The sequence below is a fragment of the Anser brachyrhynchus genome (assembly GCF_964034855.1).
Source record: "Anser brachyrhynchus genome assembly, chromosome: 4".
In the NCBI taxonomy this organism is placed as follows: Eukaryota; Metazoa; Chordata; class Aves; order Anseriformes; family Anatidae; genus Anser; species Anser brachyrhynchus.
Window position 1 is genome coordinate 55048448 of NC_137698.1, and position 25272 is coordinate 55073719.

General features: G+C 38.1%; 1 protein-coding gene across 2 annotated transcripts in view; it reads right to left on the reverse strand.

Moving 5' to 3' along the window:
- UBE2K (ubiquitin conjugating enzyme E2 K) overlaps positions 1-25272 on the reverse strand; it is a 37948-nt gene that overhangs the window by 4101 nt on the left and 8575 nt on the right. Inside the window, exons 1-5 of one of the 2 annotated variants that reach the window (XM_080590816.1) lie at positions 20600-20714; positions 18230-18323; positions 13017-13075; positions 10372-10454; positions 1167-1266 (exon numbers count right to left, since the gene is read on the reverse strand). In XM_080590816.1, the coding sequence (XP_080446942.1) occupies positions 1167-1266; positions 10372-10454; positions 13017-13075; positions 18230-18323; positions 20600-20620 (357 nt within the window). In that variant the 5' untranslated portion in view covers positions 20621-20714. Of the gene's footprint in view, positions 1-1166; positions 1267-10371; positions 10455-13016; positions 13076-18229; positions 18324-20599; positions 20715-25272 lie in introns of those variants that run through there. The other variant, XM_080590817.1, reaches the window with a different exon arrangement.

A 25272-nucleotide genomic window follows, 5' to 3' on the forward strand; every position in this document is an offset into this window, starting at 1 on the left:
ATGGAACGCCTGGTGGCTTTGCAAGTACTCTCCCTGCCTACAGCAGTTCAGTCCGACAGAAGCAAATGTTCTACACTTACAACTGAATATACAAATTTGTGTAGCTTTAGAACAGCTGTTCCACCCAGTGACATAATGGGCTACCCTGAGCTCCATGTTTCCCTCTAAAACCTGACAGGTTTGATAAACTATCATCCTACACAGACTTTTCAGGGGAAAGGAGCGCACACTTCTTTCTCTTCCCCAGAGTGCGCTGACTTAGAGGAGATAGAGATGAGATCGATGCTGGAAGAAATGCTGGAAGAACTTTTTACTTGCTCGGGTTTTTTGTTACTGAAATGTACCCTTATTATCAGTCAATTGCAAAGTAAAGCCTTCTCTCTCCCTTCCCCCTTCTCCCCTGAGAAAAAAGGAGAGACAACACATACATACTTGAGATTTTGCTGAAAATTGTCAAGCTATTAAGCCATGGAATGATCATTCCTATCTTTAATCAACATTTTAAATAGCACTGGTACGGAACAAGACCCAATTAACACTTTTTTTTTTTTTTATAAATTCTTGCTACTGTCTCAAGAGTAACAAACCTTGCTGATTGCATTAGAATTCTACTGATACCTACTTAACTAGTGACTAAATTAGTTACCCCAAGTACTTGTAAAGGTTAAATACAAAGGATGCTTCATTCAGATAAAACGCATCTCAGGATTGAATGCTACAAGTAATTACTCAAAATTTTGACATTTAACAAGTACAATGCTCTACAATATTCATAATAATCTAGAAGAGGAGCTACAAGCCAAACCAAATCCAATGAACACCAAGTTAAAACTTGCCTTAAACTAACACTTTTTTAAATACTAGAAGCCTTAGATTTTAAAAGGCAACTTACACTGGAATTTGTTTTACTACGTTATCTTCTGACATTTCTGACAAGCCAAATCAGGAAGAAAACTGAAATTAAATCTCCTGACACTGTAAAAATAACTGCTACTTTGGAACCTAGAGAGTAAAACCCATAAAACACTGTAGTAACTCATGCTTACTGTAAAGCAATTTTCCAATACATTATTTAAAACCTTTATCTCTCCCAAGGTTTGGGACTTGGTCCGAGTTAACAAAGGTTACAAATGTATTAGAAGTTCATAGTCAAGTGAGCACCTTACCTGGTTTGCCACTACTGCGTCCTGTGGATCATCTGGTTCTGCAGCTGCCAACAATGCTTGCAGTGATAACAACACTGTTCTTAGAGTCATTGCTGCTGCCCTAGAATTAAAATTTGAAAGTGACTTTACCAAATCCCATGTCTTTAGTCATCTGTGCTGTTATATTCATGTAACAGAAGATATAAAAATACAGAGAGTTTTTAAAGCTAAATGTCACAATTTCAAACTGCTGCAGCTTAGAGGAACTAGAATAACATTCAATGTATACTAAAATGAAGTTTTAAATGTGGACTTTGTCATTAACAATGCTTTCCAAAGTGTTTGGAGAACAGTCACCTACACAATTGACCTTATACACTTAACAAAATCAATTTCACTTGCACAAAAAAATTTAGCCTGAAGTTTGCATTGTCCTTCCTTACTTCCAGTAACAGTACCTTGCATAAACTCTAAGTACAGAGCCACGTGTGCTCCCTCTGCTGGCACTCTTGATAGCAAAATACCATATACAGAAACGGTGACCTATATTTTCAATTCTCATAACAGATAAGAAATTTTACACATTTGACATCTTTTGCATTGCACCATTTTAAATATGACATTTTTCCCAATAAAATTTAATGATTTATGTAGTAAGTTACTAATACAATAATATAAAGGTTTGACCATTACAGAAGCATGCAAGTGAAAACATTCAACTTCCTCTCATTTCAACCTGATACTACTGACAGTTTTAACCAGTTGTCCTTGTTTCAGCTGCGATAAGAGTTCCAGATAGATAAGAGTTCCAGATAGCGCAGGAAAACATTTCTGTAGAAATGATGGTGCTGTAAAGGCATTTGTACGCCTCTGCGAAAGAAGCCAGTTGTAGTTCTAGAAGCTGAACGGCTTAGACTCTAAGATCTCACCATTTATCTTGATCTCAAGGTCTACTTCGAATAAGAGACGTCAAGATTTTTTAAAAGGGAAAACCAGGCATGTGCATAAAGGTCAATTGTTCAAAAAAGAGGCATGAAATTTTTAGTTACACACTAATCTGTAAAGTTGTAATATTTCAAATACATAATTTAATTCCACTTTGATAATGGATACCATCTCTGTGATCTACCATTTCGGTTGGCACATACTGGCGATCAAATAAGGACCCCACTGAGTTGAGCAGCTAAGCAGACTCGGTTGTTGTGGTGCCAGCAGGGACGGATGTTCAAGCTAACACAGAAAACTGTTTACCTGCTTAAGTACTGGTAGAAGGTTAAGTGGGAAAATGTGACATCTTACATTTGAGCAAGGTAGTTATGGCACATGAAGCGCTAAAGGAAAGTTGTGAAACACAGGCACAATCGACAGAAAATAGCTTTTTTCCCCAAGAAGGCTGAAAGTAAATGCCCTGAGTTTGACGGAGTGGGTGGAGTTTCACCTGATGGTCCAGATACAAAAATAAACAGTCTGCAAGTCTATTTCCAGTGTCAGATTCCAGAAGCTTCAATGTTTTCCAGTACATAAGCACTGTACTGAGGTACTCTGGCAAAGCATATTGATGAACAGATGCTGTTAAGATGTGAGAAGTACATTTGTGACGCCTGAATATTATATTCCTAGACACATGTATGCACAGCTTTCCTGCTGTGTCACTCACAGTCAAATAAGGCATTTTTCCCTAATCATTTCTAATTCTTACATGTTTTTCCTAGAAACTTAGCTTTTTAAAAAAAATACCAACACTTGACAATCACACTGAGCTTTCACAGTGCAATGTTCCACATCAAAATGCAAGTGAGAAACATCCCAAGTGATAGAGATTTTAATTAGCACATATTGTCTTAATTCAACCGCAACATCAGCTTCAAGTCCCTCAAGCTTAGCTTTGTAGACTTAACTCTTCAAAAAAGAAAAAACCTTAATGCTTTAAGATCTATATTCTGACAGATCACAAATCCATCACAAACAATCCAAACCTATTCTTTAGGTAACTAAAGATTTTTTCCCCAGGATTTCAGACTCTTCCAGTTAAATGCTTCCCCCAAGCCAAAGAATACTTCTTTAAATTACAAAGAAAGCTGGGGATTAACTAAGTAAGATAGTTAATCAGATAAAGAACACCTAGTTATTGAAACATAACCTCAGTTGCATGATGAGATCCTAGCTAACTCAGGAAACTCAAAGTTACAAATCTTGTTCTTCCATACCCAAATTTCTCACACACAAAAAACAGGGTGACAGAACAATAAAATATTCTTGCCTCACATGCACCTGTGCTATTTTGCTCTTATGATTTTCTATGCTGTCATTTCTACTGCCTGATGCCATTTGAAATTCATCTGCTTAACGTATGTATTGCTGGCACAACTCATAGCAGTATCTGCTAATATTGACCAAATCCTAATGCAATGTGTTTACTCGTCTGGCACCTAGGTGTCACAGACCACTAGTCTTTCAGGCCTTTAAACTTAAAGGGACATAATTTTTATTTCTATGCAGGGAGTTTCAGAAACTACCACAGCCGCCACACGTGCTATAAGCCCAAAGCTCTTTTTTGCCCAGTTATTTCATTATGCTGCTTAGTGTCATTTTCAGGAAAGACTTAACGTTAAGTATCTATCAACTGTAACCGATACTGTAATTACTTTCACCAAATAAAAGCTGTTCTGAACTTTCCTTTACACAAATCCTACTTCAGAGGTGTCTGGAAATACTACCATTATTAGAACTGCAGTAAATCTCAGGAAAGGGGTTTCAGCTGCATGTGCCACTTTTACAAGCAATTTACTTCCATTTGCACTGTATCTTCTAGGAGTAAAAATGATAGATCGGGGGGCAGGAGCATTACTGAGGACACAAAAAGTGCCACGAAGAGCTAGAACGCACGTCCTGTGGTGGCTCCAGCAGTCTCTGGTTTTCAAGACTGGTAGGCCCTTTCAGTCCTCACTCATCTGTTGTTTGTGGATTTTTATATAAAGCATACTGGGACTTGAACTTCTGTTCTGACATTCCAATTTCAAAATGAGTAATAAAAATAAATACCTCATCCATTTGGATATACAGATGGCTATATGCTAACTCAAACTCTGAAAAATAAGCTTATAGACATGACTAGTTTAGCTACATATGTAAAAAGGTTTAAAATGTAGTTTACAACTTTGCAAGTCTCATTTCTCAGAATGGCTTCCTCATCTCATGCATAATAAAAGTCTTCATTGGACACAATTAAAGAAATATCCTTAAGTTATAAAAGAAAAAAGTTGAAACTGTAGCAGTGTAGCAGGTCCTATTAAAAATGGAAATTAAGGTTTGTGATTAACGGTAAAGAAAATCTGACATATTTAGCGTAGCTATCATATACTCATCTAACATTTTCTACCTTGAGGACATCCATTGGCTTTCCTTATCAAAGTTAAAAAAAGACTTCGTACTTAGATAGTTTAGACTTAATTTTTCAGAAACAAATTAAGATTCCCAGAAGAAACTGGAGGGACAGCTAAAAATAGATTTTTATTCCCCCATTTCCTTAAAAAAGACCTCTTCTTTCTTCCCATCACCTTCTCTGGGGAGAATAAAGAGAATAGAGATGACTGCAGAATACATTCAGAGACAATGGAAACGCAGAACCTGTTCCTCATTAGCAAAGAGCAGGAACAATTGTCATCATCAGTTCTGGAGTAAAATCTAGGCTGACAGTGGCACAAAAAAAAACAAACAAGAAAACACACAGGCACACACAAAATCCCTGGCCCACAAGCTACAAAAAATGTGCTGCAAAAAAAGTCGTGAGAATTTTCCTTAAGACCAACTTCCAAGAGAAAGACACGTCTTCTGCTCTGCATTTTCCAGTGTTGCTCAAAGGCTTATTTTTCAGGAATACAGTTCTTAAAAAAAAAAAAAAAGACTTCCAACTCTCCTTATACTTGAAGCTCACTTCTAGGTGTGGATTTATGCACCAACATACTATCATCAAGTTCAAGCAATTCCCTTTACTAATGCAAGCTGGTTGCACGTTTGGGTTTAAATTATTTTTCCCTTTCTCCTCTTTGCTAAAGGCATGGTTTTGTATTACTCTTGACAGCTTTTTGTCTAATCTGTTCTTAACTGGAGCCTCACAAGTTTCTTGGAAAATCTGTTTCAGTGCTTCACTGTGATCGCTATTCAGCATGCTGAAATGGTTTTCTAAGGTCACATTTGCTTAGGCCATCATTCTTACTACTTTAGTCTGGATTTTTCCAATGGTTCCTATCTTTCCTGGAACACAATGCTCAAAGAGGGTACAGCAATTCACGTGAAACCTTATAAATTATAAATAAAAAGCAGGCAGCTTGTATCATGAGTTTTGAAGGTAAACCTTTTACATCCCAGCATCCTATTTGCCCTGCAACAAGTCCCGTAACACTACTGGCTTCTGGTTCTTTTAAACTTAGTAACTCCTGACCCTGCCCCAAAAATACTGCTTAGCCACTAAGCAGGGTTGCTATCTTGACATACACAAAATGGGTGGGAAACGGGAAAAGAGAACTTCAAGCCAAAACCCCCACCCTGCACCTCCTACCCCCAATACAGGCATTCCATTGGCATGGCATTTGTTAAATTTATAGGTGAAGTGCAATAAAGTACTCCACTAAGGGAAACCTGGAGTGAATCAGAAAGCTGATGGATCTGATGTATATACATTATATGCAGACATGCTTGCCTTTTTTTTTTTTATCTTGGGGCTTTTCCATTAAAAATAAGCAGCCTTAGTTGGGGGTGAATACAACGCTAACATTAAAAAGCATGGCAACCCAGTTGTGCCCAGCATGCCTGAGGTAAGGAATCTCTTACCTTTTGATAAGCTGAAAGAGCCCTACGAGGATTACAAAACACTGCCAGTTTCTCTCCCTCTTCCATCATTTTTAAAGGCTAAGTAATTTTCTATTTATGCTCTATACATTCCTCTCGGAAAACAGTCTTTCTGGTACTTCACCTTTAAAAGGTAACCCAGCAGAGCAGCTGCAGCCAGCAGACTGCTGCTCTGCTCTGTCAACCAAGTATGGCTGCTGGAAACTGCTTTTTTTTATTTTAATTAAATAATCTGCAAAATTTATTCAATTTGTGGTAAAACTAAACTTGTTAATCCAAGAGAAAGCCCTGGGAATTTGTACCAAGGGTTTGTGGAGGGAGGAGATGAATCAGGCCTTTAAGCAGGAGCCTGCTGTAGAGTCACTAAATAACAGGAGAAATACAAGACTGGACGGGGGGGATTTGACATCAGGGCTGGGGGGAATGGCAGGGTGCCAGTGAGTTACCTCAAACAGCATTAATGTTCTCGACATTCCTCTCAAAGCTTTGAAGAGGCTGTGTTCCTCAAACAGCCTGAACAAAACCCAGCAGGTACAGATGCCCAGGATGATTACTACTAACTGGTTGTTGCTTATGTATTAAAATTGCATTATCACTTATAAAAACGATTTTGCATCTCAACTAAAACTGAAGGTTGAATGCTCCAGTACAGCCACGCTCTTATAATTAATTTTTATTTTGCTTGTCAAAACCACAACAGCCAATAGTTTTTTGTAGCAACACACACAGCCACAACACGCCCGTTTGATATTCACTGCTCAAGGGATGCATGCAAAACAGCTTTCAAACAGTTTGGCTCTCAGATTTCAATAAAAAGTATTGGATACATTTTATATTTAAGAATAAAATTAAGGGATAGAATACTAGCCTGGAAGATAAATACAGGCTACATTAAGCGAAACCACATAACAGGAGTCAGATCAGATCAGCATAAAAAGATATTCTTTCTATAAAATCATATACCAATTTTAATTCTACCAGCAAACAATAGTTGTTTTGCAAACAAAGTGGCACAACAGGTATTTACAAATCTAAACATGAAAATCCACAGCTGCAGAGAATTTCAGCAACCACCATATACTGTGGAGAAAGAAATTCATTAAACTCATTACAAAAACATTTAAAGGCATTACTTCACAATCTGACAAAAGCTTCTGCCAATATGCATAACAATATCTCAGCCATGCTCATTAGGCTAGAAAATCATTATCATGGGATGGTTAAGTAGGGAAGAGACATGTTTTAACTACAGAAATACATGAACGCTGTTGTGTTTGTATTTGTCGTGTATATCATTTTACTAACTCTTAAAAAAGCAATATTAGGCCCAAATTCTCATAGGCCTGAATTCTGTCCTTCAACTCCCACTGACCTCAATGAAAATCACAGATACACACTGGAATTTAAAAGTTACATTTAAAACACAGCAACAAGAGCATTATTCAGTTAAGACCATTACAAGTCAACGGTACTTCAGAAGCCAGGCTTGTTACTGAAAGATTTGACATGAGAGATTATGAGACTAAATCTACCTTCTAGAACAAAGGTATCTGAATATCTCAGGTATCAATAACTATCACAACACTGAAATTGTTCAAACAAGAAAGGATGGATGTAGCCACAACCATGTCCTTTTGTCCCAAAGGACCTGGGGCTTTGAAAAGCACTTCAACACCACCCTAGCAATTTTCACTTAACGTGCTGTGATTTAAAAAAAAAACAACAAAACAAAGATGACCACACATAAAAAAATACCAAGGGCAACACATTAGAAAAGTAAGGGATCACTACGTTAAGGATCATTTTGAAAAGGGAATATAGCACATAAGCAGCCTTACCCCTCTGCCACCACCAAGTTCTGCGAAATTCTTTCCTCAGTGCTTCTAACTGAGGACAGCATTACAAAGGAAGAGTTCAGTGATACACAAACTGTGTGATATTGGTGCTCCCTGTACCAGACAGTTTAAATACACAGAAGGCAAGTTCTTGTTCAAATACCCCTATTTTGTATACATCTTGATGATGGAAGGTAAGATGTTTTCTTTATTGGCAGAACTAAGACACAGATTAAGCGATCTGTGCAAGACCTAACTTTCAAAGATCACAAGAACGCAAGTCAAATCTCCTCTCCTGGTCTTCCTTGCCAAATTTCAATTAGGAAAAAAAAAAAAGAAGAGAAAGCTCATTCTTTCTTTGGGTCTTAAATGTTTGTCTGTTGCCTTTTGATATTTTACGTTTTTTAGCTTGATCAGCAACTGAAAAGGCCAGGAGCTTTCATCTGAAAGCCATTAACTGCCTAACTCCTAAAGCAGCAGCAACTGTGTGGGGTAAGACTGAGTTTTGTGAGACTTGTTAAGTCAATGTCTGGCAATGCTCAAAGACAAAAAGATGACCTGTTCCAGGACTGGAAACCAAAGTGTGGCCTCCTGAATCCTAGTCCACTGCTACAGAGGCAAGAATATCCATCCTTCAAAGGAAACAATAATTTGGGAATGTATTAACATGAAGATGACACGAAAATGTTTTTAAAAGATCTGTTAAATGACTTCACTTTTATTTCAAAATATGATAAATAAGGAAGGCTTCTGCTAGGAACTCTTTCCTCCAAGTTTTCAGTAGAAAGTGATAGATAAATGTCATTTTTGAAAAAAAAACACAAAAAACACAGATGTTTAGGAGCTTCAGTATGGAAAGATTAGCCTTGACGATACTTGTTAAAGTCACAGACCTTGATACTGTGAATAAAGCAACCCGACAGCGCATAAAGGAGTAGCAAAAGATGGAAGAAAAAAAGACAACCCTGAACTTATAAGCTTTGGAAAAATTCCTTGCAGGAGAGTATTAATGACACTGGGATGCAGTTCCCCGTTAACCATCTTTGTTGCTAGAAATAAAGAATGCCTTCCCATATGGTCACTATCTAAGCCTTACCCAAGTGAAACCTGCTCTGCCAGGTAGGCTCACGTGCTCTGTTTCGCTGATCTGATCTAATCTCTTAAAAACATCCCCCCAGATTTGTTATTTTGACTAAAAACAACCCCAAAACAGCTAACCAAAAAAAATCCAGCACAGAAATCAACCAGCCAGCCTTCCTTCTGCCCTTTTGCTAACCTGGCTATAATCTGAGGAAACTGCACTTGCACAGTTGAAGCAGCATTTATCTCCAGTACAATTGTAGGGTGGGATGAATAACTAGGTGTAGATTAGAAAAGTACCGGCTTTAGTGACAGAAAAGTTATACAATGTACCATAGCACGTATGTTGAAAGATTATACTACTTGAAATATAGTCAAGTGCTGGAAGATTGTAAGAAAAAATAAGCACTTCCAATAATGAAGACAAGTAATGACAACTTACGGCTTCTTATGATTTCATTTGAGTTATGCACCATACCCTGCCACGTTTCATGTAATCTTATCACCACACAGAAGTATACTCTCAATGTGTCAACTGTAAGACCTGAACTCAAGCTTTCTGCTCCAGAGTTTCTCTTCCAAACCCAGCTGATGCTTGGACAACACTGGTCTTGATAAAGCTGTGGAAGTCAGGAGCATCCATCTAGCTGGGAATTACACTCCTATTCTTTTGGGGCAGACACGGAGGAAAGTAACAGAGATGAGCTCCACTCTTATGCAGGGTATCAGAACTACAGTACAACTGGTGAACGCACTTCATATTGCGCCACTTGGAAAAACAAGCGTACAATGAGTTCGGCTGTTACGGTTTGGACACTTACAGATTCGTTCCAAGGATTTTAGTCATTACAACCTTTTCAATAATGTTACAGTAACAAATAATCAAAGTCAGCAATTGACAAGCAATTTAACTGCAAATGGCTTAGAGGTTCATATCGTAAGTATTATAAACTATAACCGAGACAGAATTAGTATGGTGGTCTCCTTCTCTTTCCTGTTGTCTACCTTTTATCTTTTACACTCTTAGATTCCCAGATATACTCCATATGTTGCTTTAGCTCTTTGGGAACTAATTTTATTTGGAAGCACAAGCCAAGAATCACAATGAAGATAAGCACTTGGTTTTTCTGCTTACGCCTCAGGAGGCTGAAAGGACAAAATTCAGGAGGCAACAGGTAGCATTTGTTACTAGAGAATTAAATAAAAATCATTAACAAAGAAATGCTCACCCTAATCCTAACGCAAAAAAAATTTGAAAAAGCTCTCTACTCAGTTAATATGTACTCAGTACTTCCCAAAATTACTACCCAGCTATTTCATTAGGATCCTCTTTTCAACTCAAAATACTATACTGCAGTACTTTAAGGACACATGAAATTACAGATGCAAACATGAGCTGCTGCCTCCCATCCAGGACACTGGCGTACTTGATTTTGCATATTTAAGCCTGTAGGGAATCTTACCATTGATCTTTCAGTATATCCAAACAAATGGCCCCAGTAACTGAGCTAATATTAGGATGCCATATTTTGGTGATAAACCGCACCTAAAACACAAGAAAATTAAAAAAAAATAAAATAAAATGGTTATTACATGCAGTATATTAAGTAAACATTTAAAATGCATCATTTCTAATCATATTATGAAGAAATACTAATTTAGGAAAGATCAAGCTAAAAACAGAACAAAGACATAAGATATGACATATTTCAGGAGGTTTGCAAGTCCAACACAGCCTTGCTTTACTCAGAAATGGACGACTACCCGTTTGAGTACACCAAAATCATCCCCAGCTGTTTTCCTAGATACTGTCACATGGGCACATCCTCACACCACAAAGTCATTTTGAAATACCTTCCAGCACTACCGATGTTTCAACAACAGACAGTTAAATACAGACATAGATCTTCCAACATTGTCAAATTAGCTTAAACGCTGGAAAGTCTGCTCAATTAATGCTGTGAAACAGGTCCCTGAACGCAAGATGTAGCCATTGGATCTCGGCGTTCAGCTAAATTGCTGATAGCTACAGGAGTTAGAAGAATGTCCTTGGTTGACACTACTACTTTTACAACTATCCAGTCCTGTTATCCCTATGCAGAATGCTCTTCCACAAACCAAACCCTAACTAGATTATTTTTCTTTGCTGTTAGGATAATCTTGACTCAGCACTCACTCATTGATCATGTCCACATTTTAAAACACTAAAAAGTGTATTCATGCTTATAAAGCATGTATTAAAAATCCTTTTTTATTTTAAGGACACTGAGAAAGTTAGAAGTAGCATTTTTTTTTTTTTTTTTTAGAATTCTCATAAGGCAAAGCTGTCCTCTGAAAGGAACGTATACAAGCCTGTGATTACATATAAAATAAGAGATTTGAAGAAAATTCTAAGTTGCATTTTAACTGCTTTCTACTGACTTTCACCTGTGTCTACATTTCCCATCTCTATCTCCTAATCCCTAACCCTCGTCAAACGTTTTATGAATGGCACAGATTTTCCTTCATCTTTTGTCCCTGATCTGCAAGCAAGTGAAGCACGGAGAACACATCGTTTGTCAAGTACTACTGCAAAATACTGTACATACAGGGCTACGATAAAATCAAATACACAAAATGGAGTATAAATAGGTGAGGCGATACAGTTCTGCTTTCCAGGACAGAAACTGCGAGATCATGTCTGCTGAGCCTCTTATTGACTACCTCAACTGTGTAAATAAAAAACAAAAAAAAAAACAAAACAAAACCCACCATGTAAATTCTGGATATTTTCTCACAGTGAATGCAGGTTAACAATGGCTGTCAAACCACATTCTGAACAAGATAAAGAAATCTCTCAGATGAAAGGCAGGGCTAGACACAAGCAAAAAGGCCTCCAATTCACAAAATTCCTACTCCAGAAAAAGCAGTACTATGCTACAGTGCACTGAGTTTCTACCAGCTATCCATAAGCCTTGGCAATGAGCACCAAGCCCTAAAGCAGCAATTAAACCACGGTTCACAGACCCATCTTTCAGGGTCTATGGCCAGTTTCAGCCCTACTTATTTTAGCTCCCCACCAGAACACATGCAGATGAGAGAACTGAAACCAACAGACATTTCAGTAAGAAGAACTGTGTCTTTCACTCCTGACTTAAGGAAGTCACTCAAAGGACAAGAGCTAAGAGCTACTGACACCGCTCCCCTCCTCCTTTTCCCTAGTTCCTTCTCAGTGTTACACTAGAGTGAAAAAAATCAGGACGTAGGGCACATTCTTAAATCAAAGAAATCTTTCAGACTTAACCAGAAAGCCAATCAAGAAGCTATAAGACAGCTGTCAGATAACTCAGGAGTCTGCTGACTCATCATAAGCCCCTGAAGAAGGGACTAAACAACGATACAGGAATATAAAACCGCAGCTGCACACAGCTGGGGAAGAACACTATTCTGATCTAGTCAAGATGGAAGCAAAGACAAACTGAAAATGCCAGAAAGACACAAGAAAGATGTGGTAGAATTGGAAGGGCACTAAGTTCCAGAAACATACAAGTAAATTTAAACATTTTTCACATCTCTCATCCTCGTGCACTTATTTTACGTATTCCTTCCAGAGGGCTGCAATAAGATCATACTATTTCTATTGGTCCTTCAGGTCATGTAACAACTGTATGTCTAGCTGCATTTAATTATTTCTAGAAATTTGGCAGGTTAAACCCAAGACTTTACCAAATATAGCTTATGAAGTCCGAGGAATTAAAAGAACAAACATCTATCTAATACAGCATTTCATCAGTGCCTCTGAGGTGTGGCTGGCAGAAACCAATACTCTCTACATCAAGTAAAACTATCTGAAAGCTGTATCTTGCCAAAAAGAAATTACAGGAGGCTCAGTAAACTGCTGCCCAGAATTTACCAGCTTGCACTCTGAAGAATAATCAGAGTGTATTTCTGACTGAATAGTTATGCATCTGACTGAACAGTTATACAGCCTGCATGATTTCTACCTAGAAAAGACAGCCCCCAGGGTAGAGGAACAGAAGGTAAGCACTACAAAGATACACAAGCAAATAAATAAGAATACTCAAAAACAACTTAGACAAACTATTTTACCAAAATATGTTTATATTACCTTAGGAGGATTAAATGGATATGTTTCTGGAATTTTTATCTCTAGTTGATATCTTCCACCTTCAAAAGACAAAAACAAATCAGAAATTAAACCAGAGTATTAATCAAGCTTAGTCTTATGTCGGCAAAGCCCATGTTTCTAAATGCAGAGGTTTTTAAGTAATTAAATTTACTCGGAAGTATTACTTAGAAGATACTTCCAGATTTCACATACTTTATAAATAAATGAATATAAACAAAATCTAATAAAGTCATATTGGCTTATGCAAATCAGAATATATATTTCTTAGGTATACTGAATGTGTACATTCACCTATACTTATTTCCAAAATTATAATTTGCACATTCTATTTCAGTAAAATATACCAAAATACTAAACAATATTCCCAAGAAAAATACCAAATGAAATGAAAAGCCACAGAAGTGGACAGGGTAAATATGAAACATCATTTTGACTCTTTCCTGATGCCTCATACCTACTAACAAGGTTGATTTTTCCCCCTCCAAATTACACAGTTGAAATTCATTTTAAGCTTTCCAGACCTCAGAAAGTTCAAGGATGCCATCTAAGAAAAGTTACCATACTTTGGAAGAAAGGAACTTCCGATGCTACTTACAGTGTGTTCTAATGTTACTATTTGAAGATGGTAACTACGTTCCAATTCTGCACTTTTACATACTAGCACTATTAACATAGTTTGTAGAATTAAGAGCATGTAATAAAGAATAGCATGAGCTTTGAGGATGGAATCTTCTACTGCCCTTCTCTAAACATTTTTTTTTCCTCTCCCTGTTACTATATCATTACCTAAGTCTATTTCAATTACAGTCTTGTTAACATTCAAGCTTTCTATCAATACTTCTGTCTTCTGGATCAATCTCAAACTCTCTCTGCCTACTCACTAAAGAATATTTGCCAGGCAGCAGTTTAACGATGAAAAGCGCAGACTATAACAAAACAGATACACCAATTTAGACATTGGTTTAGTTTTTATAGAAACTGAAAGCATTGCTTCTCACTTGCTATTTTTTCCCCCATTCTGCCTCTGCTTGTTCTGAAAGAAACTCCTTCTATTCTTAAATATAGTTTGTTACAATTCATAAGTTTTGGTGAATTAAAGTATTTACAATTGTTTTCCTTTAGGATTTCAGGAGTGATTTACTCTGCAACACCTCTACACAAAAACAGTTCAAGTAGTCTTAATAGAGGTAGTGAGGTCCACATGCAGGAAAAAAACCACTCTGAACAGGTAAAGCCTATGGCACCTTTTTAATCTCTGCCAAAACATATATTGAAAGGTACTAACATCTCTCACTTTTAAAATTTAATTAAGTCTAAATGCAGTACACTTGAAACTGCTTAGTGAGTTTGATATTTTACACTTCCTACTACAAAAGTGTTTCTTCCTCACTTGATTTGAGGGTAACTCCAAAAGATTTAGAAAAGCATGCAACAGAATAAAGGCCAATAAGTTCAAAATTATCATAGCTAATTTCTACGTTGATTGCTTGTCTTCACTTACAAGACAGCACAGGCAAAATACTTTTGTAGACAATATTTACAACAACAAACCTTAAGTTTGCTTTTTCTTTTGTTTGAATTGAAGTACCATTCAGCAGCAATTTTTCCCCAAGAAACAGACCAATTACACTGCTGCTGGATTACAGAAATTCATCAATCCCTGTTACGATTTTACTGCCATGCCATTTTGTAATGCAATATAATGCCTAGCCTTGGATATTATCATTTCTTTTGCTTGCTGTTAAAATTTGCCTGTAAAAGACAGTCTATTACACCCTTCTCCATAATAGACCATTTGGCTGCCAAAATTTTCCAGCTGGAACATACAACTCCAGAAGATTTTAAAACTGCAAGGAGCAATGAGTTGGCAATATTATTTATAAAGTATTGCTGTGCACTGAAGTTTACAGTTAAATATATGGGCTTGAAGACCAAACAAACTGAACAAATCTGGACAATCAATTTAATTTCCTCAATACTAATTTTAATATGTAAGTGAACAGCATACTAACTCCTGTATCCTGGTATTTCTGATTTTTTATTTTTAAAGAAAAAGTGAGCATGCATTTGTATAACTTTTTCTAAAATTTAATACTTGAGATCAAATTAGCCACTAATGAAGACCATTCCTTCTGTACTCCTACTGGAAAGGACATCTCACAATAGAATTAGAGTGAGTTTTAATAATTTTCCTTGAAGAAACATCCTACTACAAATTCCACAATTACTGCGGTTCACATGCAAACTCGGTTTGAAATTAATACCTTGGTTACAGAGCGTTTAAAAATTTGATTATCAAAAAGCTCTTGAATTCCAGTAAAACACAGCAGCTATTAACATAGACTTTCAGGAGCTATTACCGTAGACTTTTAAAGGTTCTCTCTCCAAACAGGTGTTTTAACGTGGAATGCAACAGCATTTGAATTATATTTGTATTGCAACACTCTGAAAATTGATCAGTATCAGTTGACAACACTTACAGAAAAATAAAAGCTGTAAATTTGTCAAAAATAGATTGCACTCGGCCTCTCAGTCATACTTAGGCCAATGCCCCTGCATGGCCTGTAAGAGAATTCTGTAGCTGCAGTTTGTTTTCAGATACCCCATCAGTTGTGGTCAGTGATAAATATTATTGTTCTTTCACTTCACAACAGCCCTAGAACTCCCTCCTGTATCAGGGAATTGTCTGACATGAACGGCTGTGCTAGCTTTTTTCCATAAAGTACTTGTTGTGTCGTTCAGACCACAGACGACAGGAAATCATCTAGTAATTATGCAGCATGCATTACTGTTTTAGTCATAAAATGTAAACTACACACACTGGCAAGCCTTTGGTTTTATGCATTTATTCCCTTATGTAATTACAATGTTACAGAAATATTAACATTCCAAAGTAAAGTACACAAATGTCAGGAAACACCGGGATTTGGGTTGACAGAAACTAATGTTGCCCTTTGGGGCATATGCCTTGCAGATTGACGTACAGGGTCACATTGTTTTCCATGGTACCCCTGCCACAATCAGTATATTTAACAATTCTCTCCCACTCCCCACAGAAAGGGGTGTCTACTATATCCTTTCATCCTCATCATTAAACATAAGAGTACGTATGTATGCATGCGAGTATGCCTGCGTGCATTTCACATCAACAAATTCATCACTAAACATGCATTGCTGGTTTTCGTTAGGATACGCTGAACACGTGAACACAGTGCTCAGTTTTTGAGATTTTGGTCTAGCTGCATTCTGGGCTAAGAATCCAGTTCTGCAGACAGGCATTAAAACCTTTTTTACTCTCTTCATGAGCTGCTAGTTTTGTAATTTTGTGACACACGAATATATCTTTCATTCCAATAACCCTCAATACATTTTCCAAAAAAGGCCCATTTTATAAACCAAGGTAATGCTGGCCTGGAGGGGAAAAAAATGGCAAGCCATCATATACCTATTCACCCAAGGGGTATGAACTATGAGGAAAACAAAACCAAAAAAACCCTACAATTCAGATGTATCCTAGTCATAGTACCCAATTACTTCGTTTTGTAATCTTAACATCTGTAAATAAGATTTGGTTTTACAAGACCAACTTTATTTTCAAGAGAACTACTCCACAAAGCAGGATTCACTTCCAAGTGGGTTTACCAGAAGGACCACATATTTTAAGTCCACAGCATAATTCTCCTTCTAAATTGAAAGCACATGTTATAATCAGAATAAATTATCTTCTTTCCAGACATTATCTTCTGTCAACTAAACCCTAGTGACTGATGGGCTGAGGCTATGGAGACACAGGGGAAGGGAAGCATCATTACTTGCTTGACAGCAGAGGGGACTCAAGTTCTGGAAGGGAGCACCCCTACATTACAGACACCTCCACTTTTCTACTCTCTCCTCCCAGACTCATTTCCAACGCCTTCTACCCCGCCCAATATTCTCCAGCTTCAACCTTTATTAGGTTGTTTCCTTGTCCTTTGCTGGGTCCCAGCAGGCAGAAGTGTTGGGAGACCCTACTCTCAGTCCCGTTCTGCTGTGGATGCGATCCCAAGGGGAGTCCTTCTCAGTGAAGCTGTGACAAGAGGATTTTCATCAGCAGCCACTAAGGCTTTTGAGTGCATGTACACCTATACCGACAACAATTTTCGGATACTTTCCCCAACTGATTACAGTTTATCTTTTAGACCAGTGACAAACAGCCTGTGTCTGATCCCTAGGCAATATTCAAATCTCAATCTTAGCTTCGAGGCACAAAGCAACTAGAGTAACTGAAAACTTGGAAAATGGTTTTAATTTTCATCAAAACAATGTCTCCAACATTCAGTAAACAAAAATATCTCAAGGAAAGTTTAGCTAAAAATTCAAATTGAAGTAGATGGGCAGGGGAAAATTGGATAAAATACCATTTAAAAGTAAGTAAATCTTTTAAAAGCCACCATCATTTATCATCAAGGAACTTTAATGAAAGGTATCTGCCAACTCCATAGGTATTACACACAAACATAACATCCGCATTTATAAGCGCTATTGAGTAAATTGCTATCTCAAAAGCTAAGAGCACATACCTAATCAGTTTAAGTTTTTTGTTTTTAAATACGTATTAAATCACCTTACTTTTTTTAGACTGAAGAGATAGAGATGCATGACTGCTGATATCAGTTTTTAACAAACTAGAAAGTTCGTAAGGTAAGTTTTGAGGACAGCTGTAGATGAAGTTCTACAAGAGAGTCTCCTGCTCCAGTATAAATTAAGTACTGGGACCCACAGATGCCTGAGATTAATCCCAGATTTAACTTGTGATGGCGTCTCTCTCTCAGACAGGGTAACACAACAGATTTTTGAATGACCACCACAGAAACAAATGTATAGTTACATTAGACTGTGAAACTTAGTTTCTTGATGCTAAGACATCTAAAACTGTAAACAAAGTCAGCATTGCACCAGTCATACTGCACAGCTTGTATCTGTAAACTAACCTTGGATATTGGACAGTCTGTCCTGCTGTAGAACAGATGCATCTTCAGGCAACAGAGAAGTTAAACTTTAAGCTTGAAAAAATGTTTCAGTTCATATTTAAAAAACTAAACAGATTTTAAAACACATAGCTCTACATTTTAATGCTGTAAATTAATTTACAAACAAAGCATCTCACGACACATGAAGTGCACAATGACTGCATACACAAAAACATTACTTGCCTTCATATGGTGTGTCCGGAGGTCCTGCTATTTCTCCTCTTAATTCTGTAAAATTCTCATCTACAAGGTCTACTTTAATTTGATTTTTGCTCGTCTTAAAAATAAACAGAGAAACAAAGAATCATAAGTAAGCATTTGACATACAGATTTCCCCCAAAATAAGATACTTTAAATTTCAGAATCATTTTTATTTTTTAATTCAGTAACCAGAAGCATTGCAATCTGTCAAATTAGCTGTGAATTCTAAATTATTCTAAAACTACATTGACTTAATCACATATTGCCTCTTTTCTCATTTAGAGCTATGAAATTAATAATAGACGTATCTGTCACTTTCACTGGGATACAGGAAGACTTCCCCAAATGGAGTGCTCACTATTTTTGAACAATATCATGAACTAAACAGAATATTGTAGCCTTGTTTAAGATCATGTTTGTCTTTAATAGTCAGAAGTAAGGTACTGTTTTATTTATACACTTGAATTTCATTGTCACCTCCTCAGCATTTTCACACCCCATACCAGCTTGCCTACAAAATAAAAACACTGGATTTTGATACTGAAAAGTAGTTTCTGGAAAACATATGTTTTTTCAGAAGTGTGTAGCCAGAGCTATACATTCCATTGAATTTGCCTTCCAAATCCAGAGAGCAGCATTAATGAAATTCATACAGATCCTTCAGGCAGTAACTTTTTTTTTTGGACACTGTGAAGCAAAATTTCTTTTTAGAAAGAGACACTATGAAGTTTTTTATTTTTAGAGGTTTGTTCTTGAAGGTTTGTTCTGTATAATCCTATATACCATGCTCACTGAATACATCAGGGATTTCCTGAATTGAACGTTATTTTCTTCAAAGCCTTTGTACCATCTTCCCAGGCCCTTACACCATGAAGCTGATGGTTGCCATCAGCTGGTTCTTAGACCTGCCAGTGATGTGAGCTGTTACGGGTGCAGAATTCACTGAGGAACAGCTAGGACATTATCTCTAATGTATTTCCTTTCCATAAACATGCTAGAGATCCAGTCTCCCCCACCAAAAAAGTGTGCCTTTCAGACCACAGTTGCTCACAGTTATAAAAGATTATTTTTTAAAATCAACCTAAGTAACAGTTTCACCACGTAAAGGATACCAAATGCAAGTTCCAACAAGTTAATGCAACAATGATTTGAGAGCTTTTACATCTCTAGTGACACACATTTGCTTTTAAACTTGGGTGAAAACCCCTTAACCCACATGAAGGAGGAAGCACCTGCAATTGCATAGTTGAGGACAAGCAAAAGCACACTTCAAAAAACAAGAGAGTCAACCACAATACAAATCAAGAACGCATCATGCACCTCCAAAATTGAAAGGCAGTATTTACCAATGGGTGTTTTACTTGTTTAAACTTAGTTTTTTTTAATTTTAAATTACTTGTTTAAACTTTTTTTTTTTTAAATTTTAAACTCAGCATCAGTTCTTGTGTCATCTTGCATGACCTTAGCTAAGACACCAGAGAAGTGAAGGATGCTATTAATAGAACTGATGAAACACAGTCCTTCATTTTTAAGTTTTCAGATTGGCTCTCTTTTCTGCTACTTTTCACAGAAATCGCCTGACCAGAGATCAACCAAAACAGTTTTCTTTCAAGGACCCTTTCCAAGCTTTGTCTCCATAATACTGAGCAGCAGATTGGCAAACTGCCCCCAGAAAGCCAGGCACTGCCACAGACTCTGAACCCCAAATCAACCGCAGGTAACCCATACCTCTTGCAAGCTTTCCAAGCTTCCCCCCCCCTTTATTTTTTAACTCCATCACTATTTTAATTGGCAGGTCACTGCACAAACTCACAACTGCTAAAAGCTTCCTCAAAAACAGATTTAGGCAAAATTACAATCTATTAACACCCACCCGTTCCTGTGACAGCATTCTTTCCCAACTGAAACAAGTTTCGTTACCTCTAATATTTACTCCTCTCTTGTTATATTTATACCGATTTCCTTTTTCAGCCTTCATTTTGCTGTAAGCAAGCTGAAATTAATTTCTCCACAACAATTGTTTTCTTTCAATTCCTCCATTTTATGTCCCCTAGCACCTAACTAGCCCTGTGTAGAGGAATTCAGACGAAGTTTCAGAACCAGTGCCGTGCGCTCTTTGCTGCGCTCCCTGAAAACACATCACAGCCAGTACACCCTGGAAGCCCATTTGCCTCCTTCCATGGCAGCATGGCACAAGGCTCAGATCAAGCGTGCGAGTCCTAGTAAGCCTTCCTGAAACAGTTACCTCCTCTTCAGTGCCTGCACTGTGCCATCAGAGGTGCTGTCCCTACTTCCCAGGAAAGCACGTTGGTTTAGATAACCACTAGTTAGTTAACAGGTCACTAAAGCTACCTGCTCAGGTCCTGCAATCATTCTAACGTTCGCTGGTTTCTCCGGCTGTCAACTGCTAAGCTGTTGTCAGCTGCAACTGGTAAGCTCCAAGTTTACAGCAGGACTTCTTGTTCTTTGCAAGTAAACCCACAATTATGCATCTTGAGGACTGAAGCAAGAGCAAAAGGGGTGAATGTCAGTGACGCAGTCTACAGTCAACCCATGCTACTACTTAATTTTCTATTTAGTATTTTCACTTTTTTTCAGCGTTTTCTTTAAGACCCTGCACACTGACATAGCAGCTTGGCTACCCACCTTCATCTTCCATCCCAGTTAGCACCACACCAGCCGCTTTCCCACAACCAGCCCCTCTTGATTGAGGCACGTGGTAGAAGAGAGCAACCCAACGCTAACCCTGTCATCCATTCTTCCCAGTCGGTGAGCCTGGACCCCCCCCCATGAGATGGTGAGCTTACTGTGATAGCTGTGGCTGCTCCCTGGTGCACAGCCTTGAAGAACAGCGGGCTGCATTACACCACCGCAGCGTATGGAGCAACATAGTTTGGGGATCGTGCTTAGGTTCTGCCTTGCCCCCCGTATAACCAATGTTTCTTTAGCTATGTAAACAGAAACGCAATTCTCTACTATTCCAGGAGACTTTTCAAGGTGCAACTCAGCTTGACCTTGCCAATTCTTGCTGTTTTGTACATCCCTCGAGTAATAACTAATATTAAACTGTACTGAAATGATTATTCAGCCAATTAAATCTGGAGTGTTTTCCTACAATATTTCCCCTTAATGAGGATCACATAGGATAAAATTACTTCATTTTAGCAGCTCTAACAGAATAAATCCCTGGCCTCCAGCACCATCATCAGAGCTGTCTCCAGAACACTACCACCAGCAGCATTCTGTTCAGTGCTCCAAAAACATGCCTCCGATACCACCACCACCTTAGCTGCTCAATTTATGAACCAACCTGTGATCACACGAGCTGGTTTTCCAGAAGCAATTCTCCTACCAAGACCTTATTGCTCTGCCATGCCAAGTCCAAAACCACCTCCTGTTGATTCAGTAGCAATTTGGTGACTAAATCCCTGGGCTAACAATTCCTGAAGTATCTGAGCCACGCCATCACTAGCAGCATTTATTTCCGTAGTCCAGAGCAGTTAAGTTCTGTAACAACCCAATTCCCACTAGTATTTCTTGCCAAGATGAAAATGCTCCATCCACACCAAAATCTTCTTCTAGGAACCTACAAGCCCAGTGCTGTACCAGCAGAACTTCCCTCCATCTCATTTGAAAGTGACTTTGATCTAGACTGACAACAAATAAGAAAAACGAGAGTTAAAGCAACGTATGCAATGCATGGTGCCATTTCCTCAATTTTTTTCCTTTATATTCCAGTCAGATCAGGAATAGCCTCTTTTTTTTTCCTCCTTCTTTAAATGCTTCCCCTGCTTCACGCTAGTGCTCTAGTTGAGAAGCTTCTCCTTTCAGACCACCCTAGCTGGTGAGACTTTCCGTATGCATTGCTATAGTCACGTTTACCCAATTCTATCCCGCCTGCGTGGCGATTAAACCCAAGGATGGAGTGAGGGAGAAAAGTCAGGGAAGATTCATGTAAACTTTTAGCCATTACAAAAGCGTTCTCTCTAAAAGGAAACTCAAAGGAATCAATCACTCCTGAGGAGTCATTCTGCAAATATCTCCCAAAGACTGGGCATTAAATCGCACTTATCATAGCGGCATTTGATTTCTAACACTTTGACATGTCTTTGCCTGCCTGCTCTTAAAAAAAAGCAGAAGAATTACACTGTAGAGTCTTATTATCCGAATACCTTCCTTGTACAGGACACAAAATCCATTCCAGCAGAAACCTTGAAGAGTAAATTCTGACACGGGAAGACTTCTCAGTACTGTCTTCGCTAATCTATTCAACTGCTTTTGATGAGCAGCTCTGTACCTTCTAACATTCCTCTCGGCAGCGAAGAGCCCTGTTCTTTGTATTCACCAAGATCTACAGGCATTAACAAGGAGTCCCTCAGAGGGCTCTGCCATCTCCTCTCTTCTCCAATCTGCCTTTTTTCCATCCTTTACTTGTATGTTATTCATGGCCAACTATCCTCTTCATTAGTTGAACACTTCCACTCAAAAATCTGAAAGTTTCCTTCACAAAAGATTAAAAGCAAAAAAAAAAAAGCCAAGACAAAACGGTAACATATCAGCAACACAGGAACACGTTAATGCAAGATGATAAAAACTGCACTGTTGTTCTGAACATTTCTTTCCCACATATAAAATATTATTTAACACACCACAAAAACAAGCAAACAATCACCCCCAAATATCTCCATGTCAGTCATAGCTACAAAATACAAGCTTAATAACAGAGGACAAAGGCATACAGCTAAGAAATTTTGTGTGGGGTTATACTAGAACCAACCAGCTCTACTTACTCTCACCATGACACTACCTTAACATTAGACCTTTGATTCCTGCATAAAGAGTTTGCTCTATACAAATGTAACAATTCAAATTCTCCACTAGGCATCATTATTAACAGTAACAACTTCAAAAATGAAAACGAGTTCATTCTTATCCTGTTATCCACAAGTTTACAAGGCATCGGTAAAGTATTCAAATTAATTTTGTCATAGTTGCCAAGTTATTTCCTTACACTTTTTTTTTTTTAAACAATAGCATTAGCTCTCTCAACTTAGAGCCCAGTGATTCAGCTGAGACTCTTCTCCCATATGCCAGATTTTTTGAATTGAAAATTCAAATGCTCACCTCTAAGGCTGCTAAGAAGTCAACTAATCAGCCTCCCTTTTCAACTCCCTGGCTTTCCTTCTTTGCAAACCAAGACTTTATCTTCTTTACCCTTTGCTCTCCCAGAGCAGCTCAGGGCAAGCACATCACATCCACTTAGCTCACCCTTAGGCGAGAAACGGGAAAATAGCAGAAAGGCAGAATGCATCACCTTACTAGAAAGCAAACCAAAGTGCAAGGCACTACACTGCAGCAAAATGGTAAATCCTACTTCAGAAATGTTGAGCTTCATGCAAAAACATTTTTTTACCTGTCACCAACTCTAAAGAACTACCAAAGCAAGAAGCAACAGTTCAATACCTTGGAAGTATTTCTTCAGACTCACTCCAGCTTAAAAGCTGGCATGAAGTACATCTCCAGAGCCCTAAAACACCTGAAGCTTGTTATTGTTAAGAGAAGCAGAAGTGTCACGTAATTGTGACAGTCATGGCTATGAGTTATCTGCACTGCACAATCAGTTGAGATCCGCAGATCATATTTGCATTCTCAGGAAGAGCTCCTGCTGACCTTAAAGGCATGGAGCAATGCTCATAGAATCGGGGCAAGGAAAAGAAAGGAAGCAAGTCTGTCTAAAGCACATTAAAGAGCAATTTTCCTACACAAGAAAATGTCAACAAAAAGAAATGCATTTTCTTACAAAACTCTGGTGCTATTATCAGTCTCGAAGTTCCTTCACATTTCACATTCTATCTCACCTCACTGCGTTTCACGTTTTCTTGTTACGCACGTTTTAGAAAAATTAAGTTAGTTTTGTATCCTAATAGCGAAGAATTCTGTCTATTCATCAACATACTAATACGTAACTCATATACAAATATCTCTAAGGAGATACAAATATGAATACTGTGGAATATTTCTGTAGTATTGGCAATAGACTCATACTAAAGTTTTCATATTTATCACGGTTTCAAGTTAAATGCATCTCTAAAATTTTTCTTTAATGAAGCGTTTTAACAGGAGACTAAACCTGTATCAACTTTAAAATTGTGTTATTACCAGTATTTACATACAAGAACAGTACTTGGGGGATTTTTTTCTGTAAGGACACAAAACATCAGTATTAAACATCTTCATTTTGCAAGAGCTAGACCTAGCATAACACCAAATTTTAGCAAAACTTTAAGGTATCTAAATGCCATTCTTGATAATGTTCAGCTGTTAAAACATCACCCTACCAAAATCAGGACAGCGTCAACCAGCTGCCAAGGTCCTGCTGGAAACAGCATAAAGAAGGGGGTAAGATTTTGTGCAGGCGTTCGCACAACTGCACAGCAGTCACCTGGGTTACAGCTATCTCATTAAGAAGGTTCCTTCATTATAACCCAACCCCTTTATTTCATTCACCACGAACTGCAACGAGAAAGAGCATTAAAGCAGGAAGAGGAGACCAGGCTGCAAGAGGAACGTGACACCGCTTCTTGGCACTGCCTTAGGACAGCTTAAAAAGAATTCTGAAACTTCAGCTCTAGTGTCTGTCTAAACTATTTCTGACAAAATAGCTGTGTCAGTCACGGGCATGCAGAGGTGTAACTGACACAGCTATGCCAGCATAAGCTCCAGGAGCAGTTACACAACCATCGCTTGTCTCACTCTGGGGGATGGCACAGCTTCACCAGCTTAACCACACCACGCAAGCTGTGTATACAGCAGCATACTTGCACTCTTGTACTGGTGTGAGGACCCTCACACAGACATAGGCTATGTCTATGTTTAACTACGCATGATGTTTACAGTACCTCGAAGCATTAATCATGGCAGGAGTTGCAGCAGTGGAACCTGAACCTAATGTGAGTGCCCCTGAGATACTGACCACCAGTTCAGGAAAGCGTAAAGGAACAAGCCATTTTGTAGGAATGCAAGAT